At 36.1% G+C, this 27,491-nt stretch overlaps 1 protein-coding gene across 1 annotated transcript in view; it reads right to left on the bottom strand.

The window, feature by feature from the left end:
• LOC122802353 (E3 ubiquitin-protein ligase SH3RF3-like) overlaps positions 1–27,491 on the bottom strand; it is a 2,381,113-nt gene that overhangs the window by 2,248,154 nt on the left and 105,468 nt on the right. Inside the window, exon 3 of the mRNA XM_044071989.1 lies at positions 10,478–10,559. Coding sequence (XP_043927924.1) covers positions 10,478–10,559 — 82 coding nt within the window. The remainder of the gene's footprint in view (positions 1–10,477; positions 10,560–27,491) is intronic.

Genomic DNA, 27,491 nt, shown 5'->3' with positions numbered 1-27,491 from the left:
TCCAACAACAATTCTAATAGTGACATATAAGTGGTGATCCTACTGTTGTTCACATGAGTATATTTACCTAGAAACCACCTAATGTAATCCACACCAATGTCCTGTGGGATACAGGTGAATAGTGCATCAACATCAAAAGTAAACCTAATAAAATTATCTTTAACACTTCTGAAATCTAAAGAGAAAAGTCTTAATTTGTCCCGAAAATCCCAGGAATCAGTAATATAAGAGAACATTTTTTGTATACATGAGGCTTAAGAATAAAATCTAAAAACAAAAAAAATACAATCAGCAAAACTATCAGAAGCTGAAATAATGGGTCTGAATGGGGGTTAGTCATGTTCTTATGAAGTTTGGGAATCCCAAAAAGAATCCCTATTTTGGGATTCTCCACATACAAAAATTCTAAATCTTCATTACTGATTTCACCCTTCATCAAAAGATCATACAAAGTGCTGTAAATAATTGCATAACTTTTCCATTATCTCAAATTTAGGAACACTTCTATATTCTTCAACATTTGGCAATAAAATTTCAATAGCATCATTGTAGTCTTTGATATTCATCACAGCCACCCCCCCCCCCTTATCAGCCTTCATGAACCGTAAGTCCTGCCTAGAAGCAAGTTCACGAAAAGCTTTATTTTCACCAGGCTTTAAATTGTAAAAAACATTAGTATTTTTTTCTGTTAGACATTTACTAATGTCCTTCTCAAAAAGGTTTCAAAAACTCTCACAGTATGCACTAAACTAGGATTGTAAGTCGAAGGTTTAGCCAAAACATTTTTAAAACATATGTCACATAATATATATTTCAAATTTAGCTTGCGAGTATAAAGCTTCAGTTCAATCAAAGATTTTGTTAAACTCGCTCCCCTACTGGGCTGAAAATTCAGACCCAACTGCAAAATCTTTACATGTTCTTCAGTCAAGCAAAAGTCTGAAAAATTAAAAACAGAAATGCTGGAACTTACAGGGAAGTGAAGGCTCTCTATTTGTGATACCTGCTCCTCCCCCTGTTGCAAGTTTGATAGCTGTTGCTCCTGTTGTGGTTCTTGTTGACTGGACCAGTAAAGCTTCCCTGAGAAAAAGACTTGCTGCTATTATTTGCATTGTTAGTGTTTGTAACAGTCCTGGAATACGAACAGCTCATCAATGGCTATACAACATCTCTTTCAGGATCTGAATCCATGACCTGCCTGTTGGTCTTCCTCCTCACTGCATGTTGGTTGATGTCACCTCTTTCAGAAGACTGTGGTGGATTTAAGGAGGTCATCACATTCATCGTGGCTGTGTGTGCTGTTTCCCCATTAACTTCTACAGTACTATCAGAAATTACCTTAAAATCCTTTTTAAGTTCTCTACCTAATCTGATATCCTGTGGAATAAAATCATCATGAACAGTACCAGCCGCATAAATTGCTAAATCTCTAGCAATTTTCTTTGTTTTATGCTGCACAGTGATTCCTTCATATTTTTCAACATTGTTCATAACCTGATGATATTCAGGTTTTAGCTCACTACAGTTGCTTAAAAGCTGGTTCTCAGTGTTGTCAATTTCTGTTAGACTGCCCTTTAGTTTATTTAAAATAGAAGTGTTGTTTTTAATCAATAGTTTAAGGAACTCTCTGCCAGCATTTTCGAAAAAGCAGGTGAGCTCTTTAAAGAGCTGTCTTTACTTGCACCATTAGGCATTTTGAAAAAAAAACATCTACCCTTAGGAACTACACCCACCTGGATGCAGTGTTCAAAGTATTTGTTTTCAACATGTAGCGCATGATAGCACTTCAAACCCCTTTCAAGTCTCTCCAGCAAGTTGGCAGCATCATTTCTGGCAGAGACTGAGAAACAACTCACCCAAAAAAGGGTCTAAACTGAGGTTTAACAATTTGTTGACATCAATGTTCACTGCATCCACACTGTTCTCCTCTACTCTAGGGTGATTAATAACTGTATTGTTGTTTTTAACATTGGGGTTTACGGGTTTATTGGTCATTAGTCTCTCATTAAGGTTTATACCTCTGTAGTTGTCCTTAATTTTACAGCTAAACTAGCCAAGGATTTCTGCATATCCCCCACCATATGAACCAATTCTTCCAACACTTTGTCACGATATGCTGAGGTAGAAAGCAAAGTGAGATCAAGAACGTCCTCCTCAGGTGCACAAACCATGGAGCAACTGTAAAAGCCACCTAAACCAAAAAACAGTGCAACCAACCAATGGTGTAAGAAAAGGTAAATAAAAAATACACCAAAGAGCATGAGGTGGACTGCAAAATAAGGTTTTAACCTAGTTAAAGTTCATTAGTCACTATTCGTCAGTAAGACTTCCTCAGAAACAAATTTTAACACACACACTCCATTGTTAAATAGTTACAAGGAAGAATTAAAACCAATCAGCACTCGCCACTAATTAAGTAGTAACTGGGTACAAATGAACCCTTAAAAAACTACTGTTAAACTTCTAAAAAGTGGTTGAAATATAAAACTCTATTACTATTTATTATAGTCTACGTATAAAAAAATTAGTAGAATATCCTAGGTAAATAGTTTTAGGCCACAGTAGCAATGTTTGCACTAATTAAAAGAGAAGTTGAGTATATAGCAGAAAGAGGCTAAAATTGTATATAATGACCAGAGCAATTACAAGTGAGTGCAACCTTACAGGTTCAAGAAGTTGACAATGTATTTGATTTTGAGAAGAGTATTTCTCCAAAAATTAAGATATAATGCTTAGTGATGATGACTGTGACACAAGCCTTAGATCATAACCACCATTGCTAATTGAGCTATGTGGGACTGCCCAATACCATGACAGAAATAATCTGTGATTCAGCAACACAGTAAAGCCACACTGAACAATTCATCCACAGTGACTCATTACTATGTCTCTGAAGAAAGCAATGTGCTGTCAAACCGTGGCTGCAAATATACTTTTCAAAATGCATACACACAGATCCAGGCAGCTACAAACATGCCCCTATAAATACACTAATGCACGCATACATACACACACACACACACACACACACACACACACACACACACACACACACACACACACACAGACATACACATATATCTATGCATATATGGGAGCAGGACCTTTTCTCTACAAGCCAGTTCAATAACAAGAAACAGAGTCAGCACATTTCATTGGAAATCAGCTGATCAACATGTACTGGCTTTGCCAGTAGGAGACTGCAGAATGGTATGGATTTGGAAATATGCACTTTCCCCACTGTACTGTGATCTCAACTTTGGTGTGTGTGTATATATATATATGTATATATATATATATATATATATATATATATATATATATATATAAATATATATATATATATATATATATATGAGAGAGAGAGAGAGATACAGAGAGAGATACATATATAGATATATATTTACATATATATTTATATACATAATTGGCAATGGTTATGGCAGGGGGTACAAAGTGTAAACAGAAAGTAGTCAGCAAAGTGCTTGCTCACCTGCAAAAACATTTTGTAGTTTCTTTTATCAGTTCTTTGTGAAATGATGTTTAGTGTTTCCATATTTAGGTATTGATCACTGATTGACAAGCTACTTTTCTGTTGGAAAGTTAGGTTTATATATATGTATGTATATATATATATATATATATATATATATATATATATATATATATATACACATATCTATATATATGGATCTAGCCATGGTGGTGCAGCAGTAGCATTGTCGCCTCACAGCAAGAGGTTCTCCCGTTCGATTCTCGGCTGGAGTGTCTTCTGTGTGGAGTCTGCATGTCCTCCCTGCAGTCGAGTGGCATTTGAAAGACATGCGTAAATGTGCATACCTTCTTTGAAGGTTGGGCATCGGGCTGGCACATCAGCACCATAAAAATTGACTGCCAATCATTAGCGGATGAGAAAAGCCAAAAGAAAAAACACACACACACACACATATATATATATATATATATATATATATATATATATATATATATATATATATACATAGATATATATATGGATCTAGGACGTTTGTTCGAAATGTCCGAATCCATAATAACCAAAAACACTTTAACGAAAGCACTTTTATCGAAAAAGCGCTTTCATTAAAGCATGTTACAAAAAAAAATAATAAAACATTACAATTTAGCAGGACCCCCTGCACCCCCCATGTGGGGGGCTGTGCCCCCCACACCCCCCTACTTTAATATTTTCCCTCCAAGACCATACTACAGTGGAGAAAAGAGAAATTTCCCTTACCCTCACCATAGTACAGCCTCGGCAACAGGCATACTTACGCAAAAGTGCTTCTTCTGTGAAAAGCACTTTTGCGTAAGCATGCCCAGCCGTTTGGGTTTCGGTCCTTTGCTCATTCGAGCAAACGTCCGGAACCCATACATATATATATATATATATATATATATATATATATATATATATATATATATATTTATATATATAGACATATACATATATAGCCATATATTTATATATGCAGAGATGGTTTCACTGTACAAACATCCCATATGATGAGCACACCTACACCCATACATGCACACATACACACACACACACACACACAGACACACACACACACACACACACACACACACACACACACACACACACACACACACACACACACTGCAGTAGCTACATTTATGCCCATAGGGACACGTACATGCATGTACACACACTTCCACACACTCACACAGACAAGCACAGATAGCTTCAGAGTACTTAACTGCAGTTGTACTGAGCCCTGATCCATTCATAATGGTGAAAGGACATACATAATTAAAACTGGGTGCACATCTTCCCCTTCATATATTCATAGATTGATAATAGGCTAATAACCCCTGGAAGGGGCATTTGAAGAATAGCCAAGAGAAGGGGAACAGAAATTCTCTGAATTACTCTGAATTACTGTACTGGCCAAAGGCTACTGGATAGGGCCTTGCTGGCAAGTCTACTGTCTGCACTATGGGTCATGCCTGTGGACTGCAGTAGTAGAAATGTGGTCTCTGAATCCCTTGGGTTTCACAGTGTAAAAACCTGCAGTATAAAGGCTTCTACTGTATCATAAGCCTTCCTGAATCCCAGGGAGTATTCGTATTTCACCAGAAAGGTAAGCTTAAGAGGAAAGTAGTCAGCCAATGTCTGTTGGAGAAGGGTAATTGGTTAGTGAGTAAGTGAGTGAATGAATGAGTGAGTAGTACAGTAGTATATCTTCTTCAAGTTAGTAACTCCAACGGGATGTTTTACCCTACTTCAGTGAACATTTTACTATTTTAAACTCTTAATGCTTATTTACTGTTTATGCATACAGCATAGTGTTTTAGTGTTTATGTATTTTGTGTGCCTATACACTTTTATTCACTGTCTGTTAGCTTTGGTTTATGCATTTCTCATTCACATTTTGCAAATTCTTCTACTGCTGTAAACTTTGCATTTGTTTTAGCTGTATTCACTCCTAGGTTGAGCCTGAAAATGGGCCGTTGAAATCAAGATTGTACCCCAGTTAGCAAACAAATAGATAAATAAATAAATCTATGCATTTTACTTAAGCATATCTGAAGACTTTATGTTGAGGTCTACATAAAGCAAGCAAATGGGTATCTTGTGGCCTGGGGATCAGTGTGCATTCTTGCCTTCTGTACTTTGAGCTCCTGGTGTAAGGAGTCTAATAACCATGTAAGGCAATTTAATCTAATTAAGAGTTTGCTTGTAAGCTAGTTTGTGTAAAAAGTAAATGATAATGTGGTGTCAAGCCAAACCTACAGATGTTAAACTGGTTTAAGCATCCTTAATTATTACAATAGTTTCAAAAGTCTTCCAAGTTGTGCACTTAATACACAGGCACTGATAGGAATGTCTTTCAGCTTTTCCCGGTTAGGCATCATCACAGTGGATCACCAGTCCGCAGATTGATTGGCAGTGGTGTTATTACGGTGTCGAATTGCCAGCCTGGCACCCAACCTTCACAGAAGGCACACACATACCCACACGCACCTACCTGCATGTCTTTAAAATTCACTCGACCACAGGAGGAACATGCAGACTCCACACAGAAGGAGCTCCAACTGAGAACTGAACCAGAGAACCTCTTGCTGTGAGGTGACAATGCTGACAGCTTCACCCGTAAGAAGCAAAATACAGCAACAATAAGAGAACATGATGAATTCCTCCCAACACACACAAAAATACCATAAAATGCCAGGGACTTAGAAACTTTAGTCAGTGAAAAAATGGGTTACTTTGAATGGCTTCCATAATAAAATTTAGCCTTCAGAGCACAGATCGATAACTCTCAAGAATTCACAGTACATGACATGATTATTTGTAGATATCAATAGAACAGCTTGACAATATGTATATTATTTAAATAATATCCTAGTATTACATGAGCAATCATGCCTGTAAATCATGATGTCATCAATACAATTAAAGTGACAATATTGTTAACAAACATATAAAGGGGCTTGTACCTACAACAAAAAGAATGCTTTTACTTTTCTAGCTGGTCATTCTATTAGTGACTGAACATTCATTTATGAACATGTAAAAGTTAATGTCTACATTTTGGACAATATGAATATTGACCTCAGAAAACAACAGCTTTTGAATGGTTGAATAGAGAACATGAACTTTGTATGGCAGAGGCATCCATATAATGGACAGAGCAAGTGATTTTGTGGGGCATGTTTTAATTACCACAAAACGTTGGGTAGATAATGTTAATAATAATAATAATAATGTTGGCTAATTATGACAGAGGAGGAAAGAGGCTGAGGGTAAGGAAAAGATAATTGTTGTGAGTGAATTTTGAGTGTTGAATGGAGATTACCAGGCTGTACAGTGTAGTAGGAAAGGGGAAGTTATTAGTTTTACAGATAAAGGAGGAAGTAGCACTGCTGAGAAAAGAATCTCCATTTTTGCTGAGAAGAAGGAAAGAAGAGAATGGAAAACAAAAACTACAGAAGTAACATTATATGAGTGGGAGAACAGAGGGCAATAAGCAAACGGAAAGATAGGAGAAATGACAATGGATTGTGATAAACTTAGAATAAGGTAAATACTTTCACTACTAGAACTGGAAGCCAGCGAAACATTCTGAGTGATGAGTCGAAAAAAGAAAGATACAGGTACAGACACTGAAAGATTACAGATTTAAAAGTAAGTGAATGAATATGGTAATGCAGCATAAAAACATTGGGAATAGAAAAAAGAATAGAAGAATAGAGGGATAGAGAGAGAAGTGGACAAGAACATAATCAATTAAGAAGTATCGGAATAAACAGGAACCAAAATAAGGTGAAAAGATCCATTTAATAAATCTACAAAGGTAATAGCGCTAAAGAGCTTGGAGGGCAACATGGGAAGGCTTTGGATGTTTCAAGTCAGGGAGTAGCATGATTGGTGCAGTGAAATCATCATAAATGAATCAACAATTTCTAATGTGAAAAACAGGGTAATATATGAACTTAGCACGGATGGAAAACTGATGTTCTTTGAAACAATAGCTCTGCAGCAAGAATGAGTATCTGCAGGAAACGTGAGTTGTACACATGGGAATCATGATTCCAATATGCCTTTAATTATCTTAAAAGTGGTAATCTATGCAGTTTGAAGAAGAGTGGCTTCAACTGGCTCATTCTTTTATTTAGGGGGTAACAGAGATACAAGGGAGTAAATACATGACAGTATACTTAAATCCCAAGGACTGAAAAACTATGAAAGAAAATCTATAGTGTTTTTTTCTCCCACATTTCACCAGTGTCTCAGGTGCTGGTGGAAAGGGGTTAAAATTTATGAAAATGGAAAGTGAATGTAATGGTAGTTGGAAGATTTTGGTAAAGATAACCACTGTGGACTAGTATGTCAGCAAAATATTTATTTATCTGATTCATTTGTTAATGATATTTAAATACTATGCTGTTGGATAGCAAAATGATAAAATATGGTCCTGGAAGATTTACAGTACACAAGATGGCTGACAGATTAAACACAGAAAGACTGTTTTTGATAAGGTAGAGGGTGTGAGACTTGGACTACATTATATTAAGGTAAATGAGTATTCAATTGCAGGGGTAAGTGTTAGGTTCGTCAGTGCTAATGGGACTTTTAGATTGAGTTAATGAGTTACAGGAGTGAACATGAGTGAAGATGGATGGTGTCTGACTTATAGCATTATGAGATTTAAGTTCTGAGAGTAATAGTGAATGGGAAAAGTATTAAGGTAACATTAATCTCAGTGGAAGTGATTAAATGATTGACTACTGTGGTAATGAACAAAGATTATGAATGACAGCTAATAAAATGAAAAACAGCTTACATGCATAGGAATATATGACTGAGAGTAAACAGATAGACAAAAGCAATAATAGACAGAGGGACAGATTGACATAGACAGTCATTTAGAGTAATATGAGGAAGTTGCAATTCTATTAAATATACTGGCTCCACTGCGGATTCATTTGAACAAAATTAAAAATGCAGTACCTTTTTTCAAAAGGGATGCTCACTCCCAGGACACAAAGAACTAATAATAAAGGACTTCAGTATGTAGCTGTAAATCTGCAATAAGGAAGAGAATTAGTAGTATGTTGGCAACTGTGTGAACTCGGGATTAAACCAGTTACATCTTAATGGTGTTGGAATATGCTATAGTAAATTGTTGTTTTAAAGCAGGTTAGTAGTGGGTGACAGATAATAGAAATTCATGTTTGACTGTATTAACCTGTATAAAAACTGAACATTTTCAGTGGGACTGACCCCAGTCTGCTGACTAGTTTGCTTGGCTTCTTGTATATAAATCAGGCAAATGATCCTAATATTGTCATAACATTTTCAAAGGATGACACTGCTTCAGTTCAATATAACATGCCCTTAATATGTGCTCTTATCTTCAAAGTCAAAAGAGTGGCTGTCTGTTTAATGTGAATGAAAAATGTCAATGCTATTTTAATCCTCAGCATTTATAAATAATAAAAACATTACTGTTGTTTAAAAGTGTTATTCTTTTTGAGAATGAAGTCACTACACTGAAATTATTTTAGCTATATTTATGTTTTTCATAACTTTTATAATGTTACTCTGATAAGAAGATATGTACGTTTTATATTGAACTAAATGTTTTGCAAATGGTGCAGTTTGTCAGTTTTAATGGCCATTCTGCTATTAATGCGATGCTGCCTGCAAATGTTAGTATCTCTGTATTGTTTCCAAATATTCTTACAGCACCTTCAGGACATGCTATTCTAGGTTATTTATTCATGGCTTGAAAGATCTCCAGGAACTGCTAATTTCAAATCATCACATAGTAATCCAGTGAAATGCCACTTAGTTTTACATTATTTCTACTGTCTCTAAACATTAGATTTTACAATAGTATCACAATGGTTCTCACATTTTCAGCTTACAAAGTCATGGCCTTACCATATCTTTCTGCTAGCAGCTGGCACTCATATAAACACTCTATCACTGTTACTTAATGAAATGCTACTCTGTTGCTTTACAGATGTGCAAACAAAGTCCTTAGAGGATCATCAACTGAAACAAGTTTCAATGATCCCAGACAACAGCCAGTCACTGAATATTTAACAAACAATGTAGCAACAATATCATGAGACACCTGTGGTCCCAAATCTTGGCATGTTAATATTAAATAAAAAATAAGCAATAAATAAAAATTACAAATGAAATAATAGCAATAACATTCCTTAAAATTAATTATGCTATTATCTTTAGGTGGTCTTATGGGGGTCAACAGGATTGCCCTCTGCAGTTCAAAGCACCACCATAAGGCATTATTAGCTAAACAGTCAATGGGAGAAGGAAGAAACACAAACCAGCTGGATGACTCTCCTACACAGAGAAGGTGGAGAGGATATGATGTAAGGTTTTACACTGAGTGATCCCTGTTGAAACCAGAAAACTATGCTCTCTGTCCTTGTGTAACAAGTGAAAGCAGACACCAAAGTGCATTGCTCATGTCACGGCATCTCCCACTGCTCTGTAGAAAGTAAAAAGGAAGAAGACTTTGAACACAGATAACAATGTCAAATACTGCCTTACCGCGGCTCTGTGATCTTTTATGGATCAAATACTGCCTTACCGCGGCTCTGTGATCTTTTATGGATCAAATACTGCCTTACTGCAGCTCTGTGAACTTTTATGGATACAATGTCTTCTGGACTCTGCCCTAAAAGCTGTTTATAATGCCTTAATGACCCAAAAATGTACTGTTCAGAAAAAGCATTTTTTGGCAGGGACGGGAGTCACAAGGAAATTACCAGGATGCGGCCTTACATGACTAAAAGTTGAACAAAAAAATGAAGATCTAATTATGTGTGATATAAAGGATAATGTGGCATCAACTGAAACAGATCTCTGCATGGAACACTAGTAAGTTTAGTAAGAATTTACACCTAAAACAACACAATTTTCTTGTGACTAATAAAATAAAACGTTCTGCATTACCTCTTGTTGCCGTTGCAGCCACTCTCCTGCTATGTTCTTTGGAGAGGCTCCAGCCTGAAAAGGAAAACAAAAGAAACGTTTACTTTTTGTTTCAATAAAACATTTAGACTATATACACTGCTTATAATTTGCAAAGAATTCATCGTTTTATAAACAAAATGCTCCACATGGAATCCACACAGAAATATGACATTCATACTGCACTACAACTAGCACCAAGATGTGTCATCCTAATTATGTCTGCTGTACCTACACAATCTTAGAGTGCCGTCTGAATTATATTTTCAGAAGTTAGTTATTTTTCTTTCTCTACACATTACAAGCATTCGTACTATCATGATTAGAAGTTGTAAATGGTAAAAGAACTAAACCAGAGTTATGTAGACGAAGAAGAGTCACAAATAGCAGCTGGTTAAGTAGGACACCTATGGATGTGAGTTACATATTGTTTAAAAAGTCATAATTTGAATTTACATTTGAACTATATGATTGAGAAGCACAAGGATTGTGGATTTGTTGCTTTTGTTGCCATGTTGAACCTGCCTTGGTTATTTTTAATTATTTCCAGTATGTCTTGGTACTGATGCAGTGTTTCAACTCTTTCCAGTTTTGACAGTCTTTGTTTTCACGTGTGGTCTTGTAGCCTGGAAAAGATTTTTTTATGCTGATGCTAAACTAGCTTACATAGACTTTAAATCTTACATTTTGGGACTTTTTTCCTCTGTAACAACATTAGAAGAATAAGTGATTTTGTGATTTACCAAAGATTTGGGCCTGATGCAGAAGGATGTTTTCACCCCCTGGTTTCTGTTCAATTTCAGTCTGGTGGCCTTGAAATCACTGCTTGCTCTTTATTTGTTGCTAGCTTGGTGTTGAGGGAATTGATCATTCCAGGCTCTGGGCTTATGCTTCAGTTTCCATTTAGCATCCGTGAATATCATCAGTTTATCACTGCCTGACTACAGGTATGTTAATGGTGTGGTGCATTATATCAATAACCCATGCCTGGGTGTGGGTAATGCTGGATTTACCCATGGTTGGTGTGGTTTGGTCATGAGGGTGAAGCCCGAGTGGCCAAACAAAGCCAAGCGTGGGTAAATCCAGCATTACCCATACCCAGGCGTGGGTTATTGCTATTAGACAATGGCATTATTTACGAAAAAAAATAATTACTTTTCTTAAATAATGGCATTGTATAATGCCTCCTTACAGCCCTTCTGCAGCTGTCTGGTATTCTGTGGCAGTTCTGATGTACTGCGCATGCATATGCCTATGCAGTACATCAGAGCTGTGGGCAAAAACAATGGAGAAAGCAAGATCTTTGTTGCTTTTTTACTAACTGTTTTGCTATGTTAAATGGGTTTAACATAGCGAGACAGCTTTAAAAAAGCAACAGAGAATCTCTGTTGCCTTTTTTAAAGCTGTCTCGCTATGTTAAACCCATTTAACATAGTGAGACAGTTTTGAAAAAAGCAACGGAGAAAGCAAGATCTCCATTGCTTTTTACAAACTGTCTCGCTATGTTAAAGGAATTTAATATAGTGAGACAGCTTTAAAAAAAGCAACAGAGAATCTCCTTTGCTTTTTTTAAAGCTGTCTCGCTATGTTAAACTCGTTTAACATAGCGAGACAGCGTGAAGCAACGGAGATCTTGCATTCTCCATTGCTGTAAAAAAAAAGAGTTATAGTAATGGAAAAAGTCCGGGCGACCGGACCTTTTTCCATTAGTATAACTCTGATTTACAACGTGCATGCTAACCAATCAGCATGCACGTTTTTGAATATTAATGGGGGGGGTCGTTGTATAATAACTTTGTTACCACCACTTTTTCACAACCCTGTGAAGGATGAAGCAGCTTGTTGGAATTGGTGGATACATACTATGAGCTACTTTGTGGGGTTCTGTGACATTATAAGTAAATATAGCATAAATAGATGTACAATTGTATCGCATTCTGTTACTTCGCTTAAATGTTTGTGTAGCGTTAGAAAATAAGTACTCAAATATGAATTTGTTTTAGGGAATTCACTTACAATGCAACCATTTATCAACCAAGCAGTAAGTAAATTGCAAAATAAGAGTCACATTTACAGATCAAAAAAATCAAAACAGTATACAAAACCTGGATGTGAAACACACAGATTTCAGGTAAAATAGCAAACTAAACCACAGAAAATCCTGCAGTACTTACATCGACATCTAGCCTCCCTAGAATCAGTTAAGTAATACTGTAAAGCTATAGCAATTCAATGAAATGTTCAATGTACTAATTACAAAACGCTCAAAAACTTGTGAATTGATGTAGGGGTTTGTGCCAGGGAGTCCCACAGCAAACACTCCATTCCAAATCCAACTATCTACCTTTTCTTTAAAGTTATGTAGTGTAGTTATTCACAGTCCTGTAACCCTGAGAACAGATTCATTGAAAGTGCTCTTGCTAAAAACTAAATGATCCCACTAAACCTAACCAGAAATTAACTGGCTTTGGCTTGGCATGTTCCTTATGTATAGCTCGTTACCAGACTGGTATTCTCATGTATAGCCTGCACACGTTGGATTTTAGTTGTAGTAATTATTGATGATAGCACGATTACTGCGGCTCACTCTGTTCTTTTTGAAATTTAGGCTCTGTAATGTTTTGCTGTTGTGTATATGGCGAAACATCTGAATGGACTTGATAATTCATAATTTCCATTCATATGCACTTTTGTATAGTTTTATACATCAGCATTATTTTAATGGAAAGACTTTACATAAGGAAACTAAATACACCATGATGCTTCTCAGAAGTGCATTTTACTGCTTAATACTGAGGTACTTGAAGGAAAGATTAAATCTTGAGACAGCTGTGGCTCTCACCAGAGTAGGTAACTCCAGAGCTAAGGTTTTGTGAATAAAGGAGAAGAGTCATCCCTCCTAAAAGCAATATTTTAGGTTGTGGGGAAATAACCTCTATAACCAGAATTCATCAAATGCTGCAATAATAATCATTTGCTTTAGAAACGAAGATAAAGACAAGGAGAAAGGGTCTTCTCTTTCTCAGCGCAGTGGCACAAAAGTTAAAGATGAAACCAAGTTTTTTTAGGAAAAACACACAAACAAATATAAAGGACAATATGAAGGTACCAGAATAAACAGAGAGGAAAACCAAAAGTAAAAAGGAAAACAACATTTCAGAGTATGGCAGCAAAAGTTGCAAACCGGGTGAAGGCATAAAAGTTTACATAAAACAGTGAAAGGACAATCCAGGTCTGATATCTGTACATACACCCTAAAGGCATAATGCCAAAGAAAAGACATTTGCATGGCTAGTCATTAATGACATGTCTAAGATGTCAGATTCCCCCTCTTGGACTTATCTTGGTAATTGTCTGATATGTTTAATGTTTATATATCCTGACACTATCAGGAATATGACTTTGCACTTAAATTGAAAATCAACCCTGTCATTCTACAGAAATATCTACAAAGCTATTCCAATAAAATATCTACTAAAATTACAATGACAGTGAGTCACATCTACAACCTCAGAAGGCTAAATTCACCATTATCCCTTGCACCTTATCCATTTATAGTACAAGAAGAACAAATAACTGAGATTAGTATGCCTTTATGTGAAATGGTCTTTACTCCAAGCATCATGCATTACTAACATTCACTTAAATAATTTTATTTCAGGTTACATTACATGTAAAAGAGTATCCATTTACACAAAATACATCTCCAAAACTATCTGACTGAAACAGCTTTTTAAAGAATCGGTCCCAGTGATTTAAAATAAATCTGGAATTGTAATTTGTTTTTAAATAAGAATTCCCCCTCAGACACCCACATAACATCACTACTTCTGTATTTCAAAGCTATCATCCTGCAATATCAGAGGGTATATTTGTTCCCCCTCTTCCTTTAGGTTGCACACCCTCAAAGTTGTAATATTTAAGTAGACAGACTGTAGGAGTGTGTTTCTTTCTAACATAAAGGTACACGGGGACTTTCCTTTACCCAGAACAAATTTTCAGGAGTTAAACTCAGGAGGACTGAGCTGTTTTAGGTAACATATGCTTAGACTAAAGTATGTTATGCCACTAAATAAAACCCGATTTTATATACACATTGCATCTCATCTCTAGGGAAATAGACACATTGTGTATTCCAGATAACTGCTACGATTCAACCAGAAAGAAGGGTTATGCTGAGAAAGCTGGAGAAAAGGTAAGGACAATGTGATAGCTAGAATCAATGTAAAAAGTAATATAGAAGGCTTAACTAACTTTCATTGCAGACAATAGCAATTATTTACAGTGGGGAGCTCATGACAAGTGGCACAAAATTAATTTTTCAAGTATGTGACTTTATTCTCAGATGGATATCTAAATGAGATTTTCTATTGTTTCATCAAACTTGCAAATAACTAGGCAACCAGTGGTGTGACTTGAATAAGCCCTGAAACCTATCTCTTTAAGTCTTCATAAATAGCATTGCTGAGTGATTGTATGATGATATGTACATTTTCTGGATATGGCACATAAGATCTTCTGCAGGAGAAGTAGCCCACATCAGATGAGAAGATCAAAGGCATATTTAAAGAGGACAGATTGTCTACACATTGGGTTATTAAACGTGTCAGATAAGGTTCATTGTGCAAGAGAATAAAGCTATACACTTCAAGAGTACTCAAGGAGAAAGTACTTTATGGGTTAGAAGTGAAGGCTGTCCAAACAAAACTGCAACCTGAGGCAATCATAGATGGTTATATAAGCACACCTGGAAATGACAAAACAAAGGAAAAGTGTGCCCCAAACATATGCCTGTAGGCGTTATGTTATTATTCAGGAAATGGTAAGAACATAGTTGAAAAATAAGGAATATTTTTTTATGGTGCATCTGCAGAGACACAGACATGATGGAGGCAATTAAATAAGAGCATAAAGATACAGCAAGAACAGCCACAAAATGAGATACTCAGGTCCACTGTATGCACATCCTTCTAATGAAACAATTGAAATGAACAGCCACAAAATGAGACACTCCGGTCCAGTGTATGCACACATTCAAATGAAACAATTGGAATGAACAGCCACAAAATGAGACACTCCGGTCCACTGTATGCATACCTTCAAATGAAACAATTGAAATGAACAGCCACAAAATGAGACACTCCGGTCCACTGTATGCACACCTTCAAATGAAACGATTGAAATGAACAGTCACAAAATGAGACACTCCGGTCCACTGTATGCACACCTTCAAATGAAACAATTGAAATGAACAGCCACAAAATGAGACACTCCGGTCCACTGTATGCACACCTTCATATGAAACAATTGAAATGTAACCCAGACCTCCAGATCTGCAAAAATTAAGCACATATTGGAAGAGAATTTTTTTCAGGTAAGGACATTTACGAGCATGACATTACGAGCTGAATTTGGGAGGAGCTAGGCTTATAGGCAACGCATGAAACTATAACTTAAAAAAGGTAGTTTATGTATGCAATGTGCAGGGATACTGATTTTCCATTATTTTACAGACACTTGCCACTTCACTTCATTGATTATTCTGTACACATTACTGATTATTTTGTACACTTTACTGATTATTCTATTTTAAGATTTTTTTAATTTTGCACACGAACAGACTAAAATTATAACAGTCAGGCAAAGAACAGAAGTTGCAATTAACAGTCATAGGTATAATTTGTGGAACTGGGATTTCATTTTTAAATAATTATAATAATTCCTGGGACTGTACCTTAGGGACATGGTGGGAGGAGGGTTGCTCAAACATGCAAGGTACATGAATACGGGATGTAAACCAATAAAATGAGGAAGACGACATACATCACATAAAATGATTTCTGTATTATGAAAGCACACAGCAAAGAACAATGGGTTTGTGGTGTATATCGATCACAATTTTCTATGCAAAGGTCAGAACTGGACATTTTATCCTTTTGTTGGTTGGAAGGTAGCTACAACTATCCTAAAAGCATAAAATCTAAAGGCCTCACACAGGATCCTGAATAACTGCTGCAACTTATTAAAGGCAACCTCTGACCAGTGATAAGCTGTAGAATTTGACAGTGATCAACTTTTAATTCAATAAGCCTGAATTAAGAAGAGAAAGAATATATGAATATAATACTCCTAAGGTGAATTATATAAAGATGGGATATATCTGAAGTACAAAATGCATTCATGCAAACATTACATTATCAGTGGGGTATTATGCAACTCTGAATTTAAGAGTGTGTCTAATGCATAACTTATAGACTGTACACTGAGTCCACAAATGCAGTGTCTACCCACTGAAAGTATAATATAAACAATATATGTCATTCCCTAGGCCTGATTCTGAAGCATGCACTTAGAAGAATCATTACTGATCAGCTAGTGGTCAAGATTTCTGTTGCACGGTCAATTATTTTTATTTGGGCAACTGTCAATCAAATCTGTTCTTCTTGACATAACTCGTTTCACCATGAGATTTGAAGAGAAAAACTAGTCTTTATTTTGATCTGACCTGATGGAATGTCATTCTCCTGTCAAATCATCTACTTTTTATTTAATTACATTTTATTTATTTAATCATCTGTCTGAATTACTGACAGAAACCATAGTTTCTAGACTTCTGTCTCAGGAATATTCTGGGTCAGTTTCTATTTATAGACAGTTACTGTCTACAACATGGGTAGAGTTGCGAGTTGCCACAGCTAAAATAGCTTCTATGTTTTATTATGTTGCAGGGAGTGGAGAATTATTTATTAAACCTAACGACTTTTAATTAGTTGAAAATAATATGAACCTGAAAAGCAGGTTGCACTATAAAAAGGAGATATGTGTTAAACTTCAAGGAATAAACAGTTTTACTATGAAAATGAAACTGTGCAGGACAACTGTTTCTATAGCACATTATAAAACATAATATTATGAGTAGTGCACAGAATGGCTGATGTCTAAATTTAGGATGAAATGTGTTTGTTTTCTGCATTCCTCACCTAATTAAACATAATAAGAGCAAAGCCTGAAGGGCAGTAGCATAGCAGGTAACATTTTTCTGTGGAAACAAACTGACAAGCGTTTAATTAGAATGGTCCCAGGCCAGAGAAAATGATAAATTGCAGATGTATTGTGTTGTTTTAAATATTTTGTACAGTCCTGATAATAAAGGAGAAAAAGAAGAGCTCGAGACCTTAATCATTTCACATATTCTCATGCTACATAGAAGGCATGAAAAAGAGGGCAAAGAATAGCATATTAGCCTAAAACAAACCCCAAGAAGAGGGCAAAGAATAGTGTATTCGCCTAAAACAAACCCCAAGAAGAGGGCAAAGAACAAACCCCATGAAGAGGGCAAAGAATAGTGTATTCACCTAAAACAAACCCCAAGAAGAGGGCAAAGAATAGTGTATTCACCTAAAACAAACCCCAAGAAGAGGACAAAGAACAAACCCCAAGAAGAGGGCAAAGAATAGTGTATTAGCCTAAAACAAACCCCAAGAAGAGGGCAATAGAATAGTGTATTCGCCTAAAACAAACCCCAAGAAGAGGGCAAAGAATAGTGTATTAGCCTAAAACAAACCCCAAGAAGAGGGCAAAGAATAGTGTATTCGCCTAAAACAAACCCCAAGAAGAGGGCAAAGAACAAACCCCAAGAAGAGGGCAAAGAATAGTGTATTCACCTAAAACAAACCCCAAGAAGAGGGCAAAGAATAGTGTATTAGCCTAAAACAAACCCCAAGAAGAGGGCAAAGAATAGTGTATTCGCCTAAACAACCCCCAAGAAGAGGGCAAAAAATAGTGTATTTGCCTAAAACAAACCCCAAGAAGAGGGCAAAGAATAGTGTATTCGCCTAAAACAAACCCCAAGAAGAGGGCAAAGAATAGTGTATTTGCCTAAAACAAACCCCAAGAAGAGGGCAAAGAATAGTGTATTAGCCTAAAACAAACCCCAAGAAGAGGGCAAAGAATAGTGTATTCACTTAAAACAAACCCCAAGAAGAGGGCAAAGAATAATGTATTCGCCTAAAACAAACTCCAAGAAGAGGGCAAAGAATAGTGTATTCGCCTAAAACAAACCCCAAGAAGAGGGCAAAGAATAGTGTATTAGCCTAAAACAAACCCCAAGAAGAGGGCAAAGAATAGTGTATTAGCCTAAAACAAACCCCAAGAAGAGGGCAAAGAATAGTGTATTCACTTAAAACAAACCCCAAGAAGAGGGCAAAGAATAGTGTATTAGCCTAAAACAAACCCCAAGAAGAGGGCAAAGAATAGTGTATTAGCCTAAAACAAACCCCAAGAGGAGGGCAAAGAATAGTGTATTAGCCTAAAACAAACCCAAACAAGAGGGCAAAGAATAGTGTATTAGCCTAAAAGAAACCCCAAGAAGAGGGCAAAGAATAGTGTATTAGCCTAAAACAAACCCCAAGAAGAGGGCAAAGAATAGTGTATTAGCCTAAAACAAACCCCAAGAAGAGGGCAAAGAATAGTGTATTAGCCTAAAACAAACCCAAGAAGAGGGCGAAGAATAGTGTATTAGCCTAAAACAAACCCCAAGAAGAGGGCAAAGAATAGTGTATTAGCCTAAAACAAACCCCAAGAAGAGGGCAAAGAATAGTGTATTAGCCTAAAACAAACCTCTCGTTGACATGGTCTGTCAAAAAAATAATGAACTAAATGAGACATGTGTATCTCTTACAACTACAAAATGACGAAACGTAATCAATATAACAGAATTAGCAATCGTGTGGAAAAAACTGTCAAAGGGGAAAAAAAAACTTGTGACTGGAGTAGTTAACATAATTAAAGAAATGATGATGTTAGGAATTCAGAGCTGACTTAATCAAGATTCTACCCTCAGGAAGTAATAGGAACACCAACGTTTGACCTGTTCTGCACCTTTGCTAAATATATGTGTCACAGGAAAATGTTAACCTTTGTCTAATTATGTAACTAGAAAAGATAGAAAGACTATAGAAGAAAGCATGACTGTCAGGGACTTTGATACTAGGCATACGGCATACCTAATTGCTAGAGGAAAAAGACAGCTGACTTTCAAGCACCCTCCCAACCCAGAATTCATTACATTCTAAAAGTGATTATTCTTGTAACACAGAGTTGATATACAATATTTATTAGTTTTTCATTTTCATATACTTTCTTTTTACTAGGCATTAGACCTGTAATGAATATTCATGATTTCTCTAATCCTCTGATAACAGAGTGGCAGTATCGTACCTCAAATACAGAAGTTCTGGGGCAGTAGCCACTGTTGGCTTGCACTGATGACAGATGTGTACCACAGTGATCTGGGAACACTCTGGATTTCTCTTTTTGTCCTACATGCAGTGTGTGTGTGTGTGTGTGTGTGTGTGTGTGTGTGTGTGTGTGTGTGTGTGTGTGTGTGTGTGTGTGTGTGTGAACAGGCCATAGGCACGCATGCCAGACAGAGGACAAACTTGGAGAAATTCATGTAGAGCTAAGCTACATAACTCCATGCCAATTCAGTGCTCATTACATCCCATGACCTCCTTCCAGGTGACAGAGATTAGAACTGGTTGCTGCATCCCACTCACCACTCCAGTCCTTGAGTGTGAGAGATATGTGTTACACTCCTGTCATACTTGTCATTGTCAGAAGTAAAGCATGTACACCGGGGAGCAGCTGGTTTATTATTTCAATACAAATATGAATATAGTTTTACAGTGTCAAACAAGTCTGCTTTTATGTAGCTCTGGTGTACTGTTTCCATCCTTTGCTGGTTGCAGGCATACAACAAAATATAAGCCTTCCTTGATTTGTTTGTGTTGTCCTTCATTTACTCATTTAATGCCAATTAGGTCATACAACACACACAACTGAAGTCTTGCCTGAACAAGCCATCACTCAAAATAAATTCTGCTCTTTTTATAAACTGAGTATTTCTATAGTGATAACTCTGTTATTACAGACTGCTTTCATTAAAATGTTTATCACTTTTTAACTACAAGACAGCACTGACAAACCAGTCTAGATATATGCATATATCTATACCTATCTATCTATCTATCTATCTATCTACATCTCTTTCTCTTCATATATATATATATATATATATATATATATATATATATATATATATATATTATTTATTTATTTATATACACACATAGGGGTCTACCTGATTTAACCAAAAGTTTCAAACACCGACAACGAGAACACCGACACCGGAAGATCGACAACGGAGAAGACAGAAAGCTGAAAATCCCGACGCTGGGAACACTGACATGTTAAAGTAAGTGTGTGGTAGGAACGGACGTTAGGGTCAGGGTGCGGGTAAGGTAAGTGTGTTATAGTGACGGACGTTAGGGTTAGGGTGCGTGTCAGGTAAGTGTGCGATAGTGACGGACTTTAGGTTTAGGGGCAGGTTAAGTGAGTTAGGGTTAGGGTGCGAGTAAGGTATGTGTGCGATAGTGACGGACTTTAGGATTAGGGAAGGATTAAGTGAGTTAGGGTTAGGGTGTGGGTAAGGTAAGTGTGTGATAGTGACAGACTTAAGGGTTAGGGGTGGATTAAGTGAGTTAGGGTTAGGGTGCAGGTAAGGTAAGTGTGCGATAGTGATGGACCTTAGGGTTAGGGTTTGGGTTAAGGTTAGTGAATAGATAGTTGTGTATGTAAGGTTTAGTCTAGGTTTGTAAGGTGTTTGGTGTGCTTGTGTTGTGTGTGTGTTTTTCGGAAAAGGTATTTGTTTTGTTGATTGTCGGGATTGTGGTTTGTCGGGCATGTGAAGTTTCGTGTTTTTGAACTTTTGGTTTTGTGGTGTTGGTTATTTCGTTGTCGGTGTTTTGGCGTGTCGGTGTTATTAGGTAGACCCATATATATATTTATATATACATACACAAATTGATAAACTGTGTACAGATTCTAAAATTTATTCTCAGACACAACAGATTATAGATATATTTACAAAATCTTATGCAAAACAGTTTGGCTCCACAAAAGAAGTAGGATGTTGTCCTAGTAACATCCAGGTAACCCCAGATACTGGAATCAAATTAGATTATATTGAAAAAGAACTGCACAAACTGGATCCAAACAAAGCACAGGGAGGAGACGGAATTAGTAACAATGACCTGAGAACACTTCAACAAGAACGCATAGTACTATTATATCTATTATTCACTAGGTCATATAAATATGGGAGATTTCTCATGATTGGAGACATGTGCTTATTTAACCTGTTTTTAAGGGAAAGGGGAGTAGGACAAACCCAGAGTCATATAGACCCTTATGTCTACTTTCATGTTGTGGAAAAATAATAAGAGAAAGTAATATTGAATAAGTTATTGTTAATAGAGAAGGCAATATTGGATACATTATTGTCAGAACTGGATAGTTTGGGACTTAACACCATACATCAGCATGCATATGTTGAAAACAGATCTATTACCACCTGTAACATGATGTTCTATAACAATATAATAATAGTTATGAATGAAAAATTGTGCTGTGATGTGATTTATATAGATTTAACTTCAGCATTTGACAGTATCATACACATAACACCGATCAATAAATTAGTACAACTAGGTATTGATGTGCTCTTAATAAGATGGATAGCTGCATGGCCTACAAATTGGACATGGCAAGTATCATATAGCAACTGGACAGGTGAGATCCTTGGTTCCAGTCAGGGTGTCCCACAGGTGCACTATCCTAGGCCCTTACTTGTTTAGATTGTATCTTTCAGACCTAACTTTTTCATCTGAGGTGTTCTACAGTCTATATGCAGATGACCTGAAATTGGGTAAACTGATTACATGTGTTACAGATAAGGCATGCCTGCAAAATAACTTGACTAAATTGACCATTTGGGCACAGGACAATAATATGCTGATAAATACATCAAAAACTAAGCATGTCAGATTTGGGAGACAGAAATTAAAAGGCGAATATTTAATACTGCACATAGTGATTGAAACTGTAGACACATTTAAAGACCTGGGTATATGGGTAGGTTCAGCTACAAGTTTTTTCTAATCATATCAACCAATTGGTTAATTATTTATTTTATTTATTTACTATTTTACATTTGTTTACCGGGGAAAGTCCAACTGGACACCAGTCCATTTTCAGTGGAGGCCTGGGAAGATAAGCTCCATAAACAGTATAAATATGTAAACAAGAAAAAAATCATAATACAACAATATAATACAACTCAAACAATACAACAATATTGTGCAATATAGCATCTAGTGGAAATAATAACAAAAGAGCAATACTTACATTTGGTAAAGAAGAAAACAAGTTACAATCAAATGAGGAATGAGAATGAGGCGTATAGCAAAGTAACACAAATGACAGATGTAGTTAGATATAAAGAGCGTAGAATTATCCAGGATGATAACAAGGACAGAGCTAGTTTTCCATAAAGGGAAATTTTAGGGGCCTTTTAAACTGTGCCAAAGAGCAGTCAGAGGAAATATTGGATGGAAGTTTGTTCCACAATTTTGCAATAACATTGGAGAAGAGAAGAGAAGAGAGTCACCAGCTGAGTTGTTAGCTTTGGTGTTTTTAACAACACTTTTTTACTAGAGCGTAGGGGTCTGATAGTGGTATATGGTTGTATTGTTGAGAGCAGGGATTTTATCTGGCTGGTGTAGGATCTTGTGGGCAAGAATACTTTGGTTATAATGTAGCAACTGAGGAAATTCAAGCCAGTTAAGTTGGTTATGTGATCTATGTGAGGCATTAGTAACAAATTTGGCAATTTTATTGTAGCAAGATTCAAGCCTGATAATATCAGTTTTATGGAGGATGGTTAGTATTGGGGAGGCATATAAGAGAGTTGACAGAAGGTGTGTATGGGTGATAGTAGCTTTTGTGGAATTAGATAGGAACTGCTTGTTTATGTATTGAAGACCTATTTTTGTGAGCCTTTTTAATAGTTTGAGCAATGTGGATGTAAAATTTCAGATTGTTGTCAGTTTTGATGCCTAACAGTTTTGTATGTGTTACTGGGGTAATAATGGTTTTATTTTTGGACTCCAAGTTGAAAGTGAAATGAGAAGAGGAAGTTCTAGATGGGTAAAAGAGAAGTAGTTTTGTTTTATTGGGATGTGAGTTAAAAAAACATGTTTCTACAGATAGGAATGAATCTTGAGTTATGGTCTGAAGGTCTGCTAGTGAGAAAGATGCACATATAAGGGTAGAATCATCTGCATATTGTATAACAGAGGCATGAGGAGTGGAGGTGTGAAATTGATTGGTGAAGAGGGAGAAGAGTTGAGGTCCAAGGGTGGAGCCCTGAGGGACCCCTAAGGTAACTGGTAAGAGAGCAGAGAGGTGGTGTTGTCAAACTACTGCCTGCTGACATCCAGATAAATAGCTTTGAAACCAATTGATAGATCAGCAAGAAAGATTTAGAGGGGATAGGACATCAATCAATTTGTTATGATTTACCATATCAAAGGCTTTGGAAAAGTCTAAAAATATGGCAGATACAAATTGTCCTTGATTTCTAAAGTCAGTAACTGCATTAGCAAAGGTGAGTAGGACTGTGGTGGTACTGTAATAAGGATGAAAACCATGTTGTGTGTTAGATAGTAATTTGTGGGTGTGAAGATAATTCATGAGTTCAGTGTGAATGACTCTCTCTGGATTTTAGATAATGAAGATAGAATGGCAATCGGATGATTGTTAGTAAGTTCAGTGGAATTGCCTCCTTTATGTATGAGAATAATGTGGGAGATCTTCCAGATAATAGGTATTGTGCTCTCAGATATGGATCTGTTAATGAGTATTGCTAAAGGATATGCTATTCCTTCAGCGGCAATCTGAAGATATTCTGCAGAGAGATTATCTGCAGCTAGGGTAGTAGGTTTAAGTATACGCAGTAATTTTTTATGGCATCTACAGATACTGGCTGTAATGTAAATTGGTTGGGGGTATTTACTTTAGTTGCAAACATTATGCATCACAGACACCACTGAAACAACTGTAGATGCAAACATCATTTCCATTGATTCTAAGTTAAGCTTTATACAGCTCATTCACATCCTGACTTCTTTTAAACCTTATTCCTTCTCTGCATGCATTGTTCCCATTTTTCCTATGTAGTTTGCTCCTTCCCTTTTCTAAAGATCTCAATTCCAGTTGTCTTATATCTGTTACTATATTCACTACTTCTAGCAGAATTGGTTTAGACTTTGATTTCCATTTTCTAGTAATTGCTTTTTTTGGCAGCCACCATAATTAGACTCAGTACATATTGAGTACAAAGTATACAAACAAATGTGTTCAAAATGAATGTACTTGGACACACTTAAAAAAATTAAACAGTTGTTTTTGCAGGGTAATAAGCGTCTATGTACCCCTACACCCCTGCTATTTATATACCTCATTCAAGCCTATAGCACTTTTTTGCATTCTTCCAGTTAACACCCATAGCTCCATATGATGTCCAGACATTTTTTGCTTCTATCTGCTTTAAGTAAGCAAACTACCAGCTAATAGCAGGCACTATTAGACAAGGCAAGGACTTATTAACAAAATGGCAATAAGATTGTTTAGCTACAATATGTCATAGTAGTGAAATTCATGACTGTTTGCCACTTATTATTCATATTTTCATATTTATGTTCATATTTTCATATCTGAGAAACAAACCTACATGCTTTTAAGGGGCAGAATGTGAAATTCTACAAACATGAACTTGCCATAAAGAATAAAGACAACACCAAAGCTTTAGCTAGGCTTGCTCAAATTTGTAGAGATTTTAAAAAATTTCAATTTTTAGTCATAGAAAAGATAGATGAGAAGAGATTTGTAGCGCAGTTTTACACACACTTAGAATTTTGAGTTAAAATTAAGTATTTTTTGAGCACACCATGCACCAGGCATTAATGACTATATTTCAGTTAAAACTCTTCTGAAATACAAATGTATTTAATTTATTCTGAACTTTTGTATTTTCATACTTTTGTATTTACTTCTTAGTAGTCCCTAAAGTGTTTAACGTCTTTAATTAATTGTTGGTTTTGGTAGGTGTATAACCTGTGACATCATGAGATATTGTATTTAAATGTGAGCACTTGCCTTTATATGGCATTCTGATAACGTTCTTGATATTAAAGAGAACAGACATGCTCATATTGCATCTCTTTTTTATTTTAGTGAGTTACGGCCTGCTCTTTTCCTTTTGTGCTTGAGTTTCTTTTGTGTGAAATGCCATGGTGGGGACAGGAAAATCCATTGTTAATGTCCATTTATAGGACACTATACTGGAGAAATTAGTAGTAGTTTGCAAGTAATTATGAAAATAACCAATATCACCATGTGTACTTAAAAAAAAAACAATTGTACCTCATCTGGTGAAACCTTAAACTTTGTTAAAGAAATCTGTTATTGACATTTGCACTATAAGTTGCACATATTGATAGCTATTCAGTGTTATTTATATTGCAAATTACACAATTACACATGTTTTCATATTTCTGTAAATATCTCAACAAACATGCACTCACAGAAGTTCTTGCTTTCATCTGAAAAACTAATTAACAAAAGCGTGCTAATACTACATGTCTAGGTTGCACAGTTTTCAAGGCATGAAAATGCGTTTGTGAATGTTTAGCAAATATATAATTCTCAGTTATATGCATTATACTGTATTATATCATTATGGAAAGACTATGAAAACATCAGTTATTAACACTAAAGAACACTTCTTACTGATAGCATTGTTATTTGAACAGCTTTTAATAGCTTTTATTGTTCACAAAATATTTACATGTGTTTATCTAATGCTTTTCAAGTTGATTTTTTTCAGAATATGCTCTGGAATGCAAGAATGTGGGTAGGTTTCTAGAGTTGTGACATTCCACACTGCATAGGTGTTAATCTAATATGCCAAATCTAAGATCACACTACAGTGGGGAAAAGGGCAAATTCCCAAACTCCACTAGAACTTGACATGAAAAAATGGCACACTTAATGATTGTTACAGTTTTGATCGATTTTGCTGGTCTTTACATCATTCAAACTAAGTCACATTCAAATGCATGATTTAAATTCATGTATACACATACATCACTCTTTAGCTGTTACATAGTATTGAAATATCTCCTCTATATTTTCTTCCTGGCCAGCCACAGAAAATAGGTCTTTGGCTCAATTGGACTATTCTAGTTACCAAATGAAAATACATTAATAAATAAATAAATGCTTAGTTGCAGAGCTTAAGGACAGACATGTATGACGTCACAACCTGGGTTGTTTCTGGCTCATCTTTGGCAAGCAAAGCATGTATAAACTAACCTGGCTTACTCATTGTGGATGTTTGCTGAGGATGTGAGGATTAACCTTCCAGATTGCTGCACCACTGCATGGAGCGACACCTCTTATCAACAATGATCCACAGTTATACCTCTGCAAGATATACAAGGTTTAGCCATTGCCGGTGGAAATCCTCTATCAGCAGTGGAGATATGAATGTATATTTATAAATGCTATAAGCACTCTGAGTTTCAAACAGCTGTTTGGCTGCAATAATTTTTGGATTTTCTACATTTAAAGTTTGGAAATTTTCATTACTTTTTGATTTTGCTCTTATTACATTATAATTTGCTGTATTTGAAATTTTGTTTTTGTGCAAAGATTTTTTTTCTTGAAGTTATAAAAGCTGTTAAATAGGATCAGTTAAGAAACATTTCTTTATCATGAATTGATTGAATAGAAAATAGATCTGGCTAGTTAGTGAGGGGAACTAAGAAACAGTTTTCTTATGTAAGGTATTCGCCTACATTCCTCTTCAGCTACAGGAGCTCTGAGTTTAAAAAAACTGCTGTTTGACTGCACTGATGTTTGGATTTTTTTCCTATCCACCTGCCCAGTTTATGTGCTTTTAACCACCGGTCCATACTGTAAATTAAAGTTTGCAAGCTCCTCCCCATGCTATGTCTACTGAACACTGATAGTTCAAACTGATAAGGCACTCCCATTAGACTCTTAAAGCTCAGGTTACCCCTGTTTCATATCA

The sequence above is a fragment of the Protopterus annectens genome, chromosome 5.part0, assembly GCF_019279795.1.
Source record: "Protopterus annectens isolate FY-2018-M chromosome 5.part0, PAN1.0, whole genome shotgun sequence".
Taxonomy (NCBI): domain Eukaryota; kingdom Metazoa; phylum Chordata; order Ceratodontiformes; family Protopteridae; genus Protopterus; species Protopterus annectens.
Note: the sequence above shows the minus strand (reverse complement) of the source record. Positions and strands in the feature narration are given on the sequence as shown.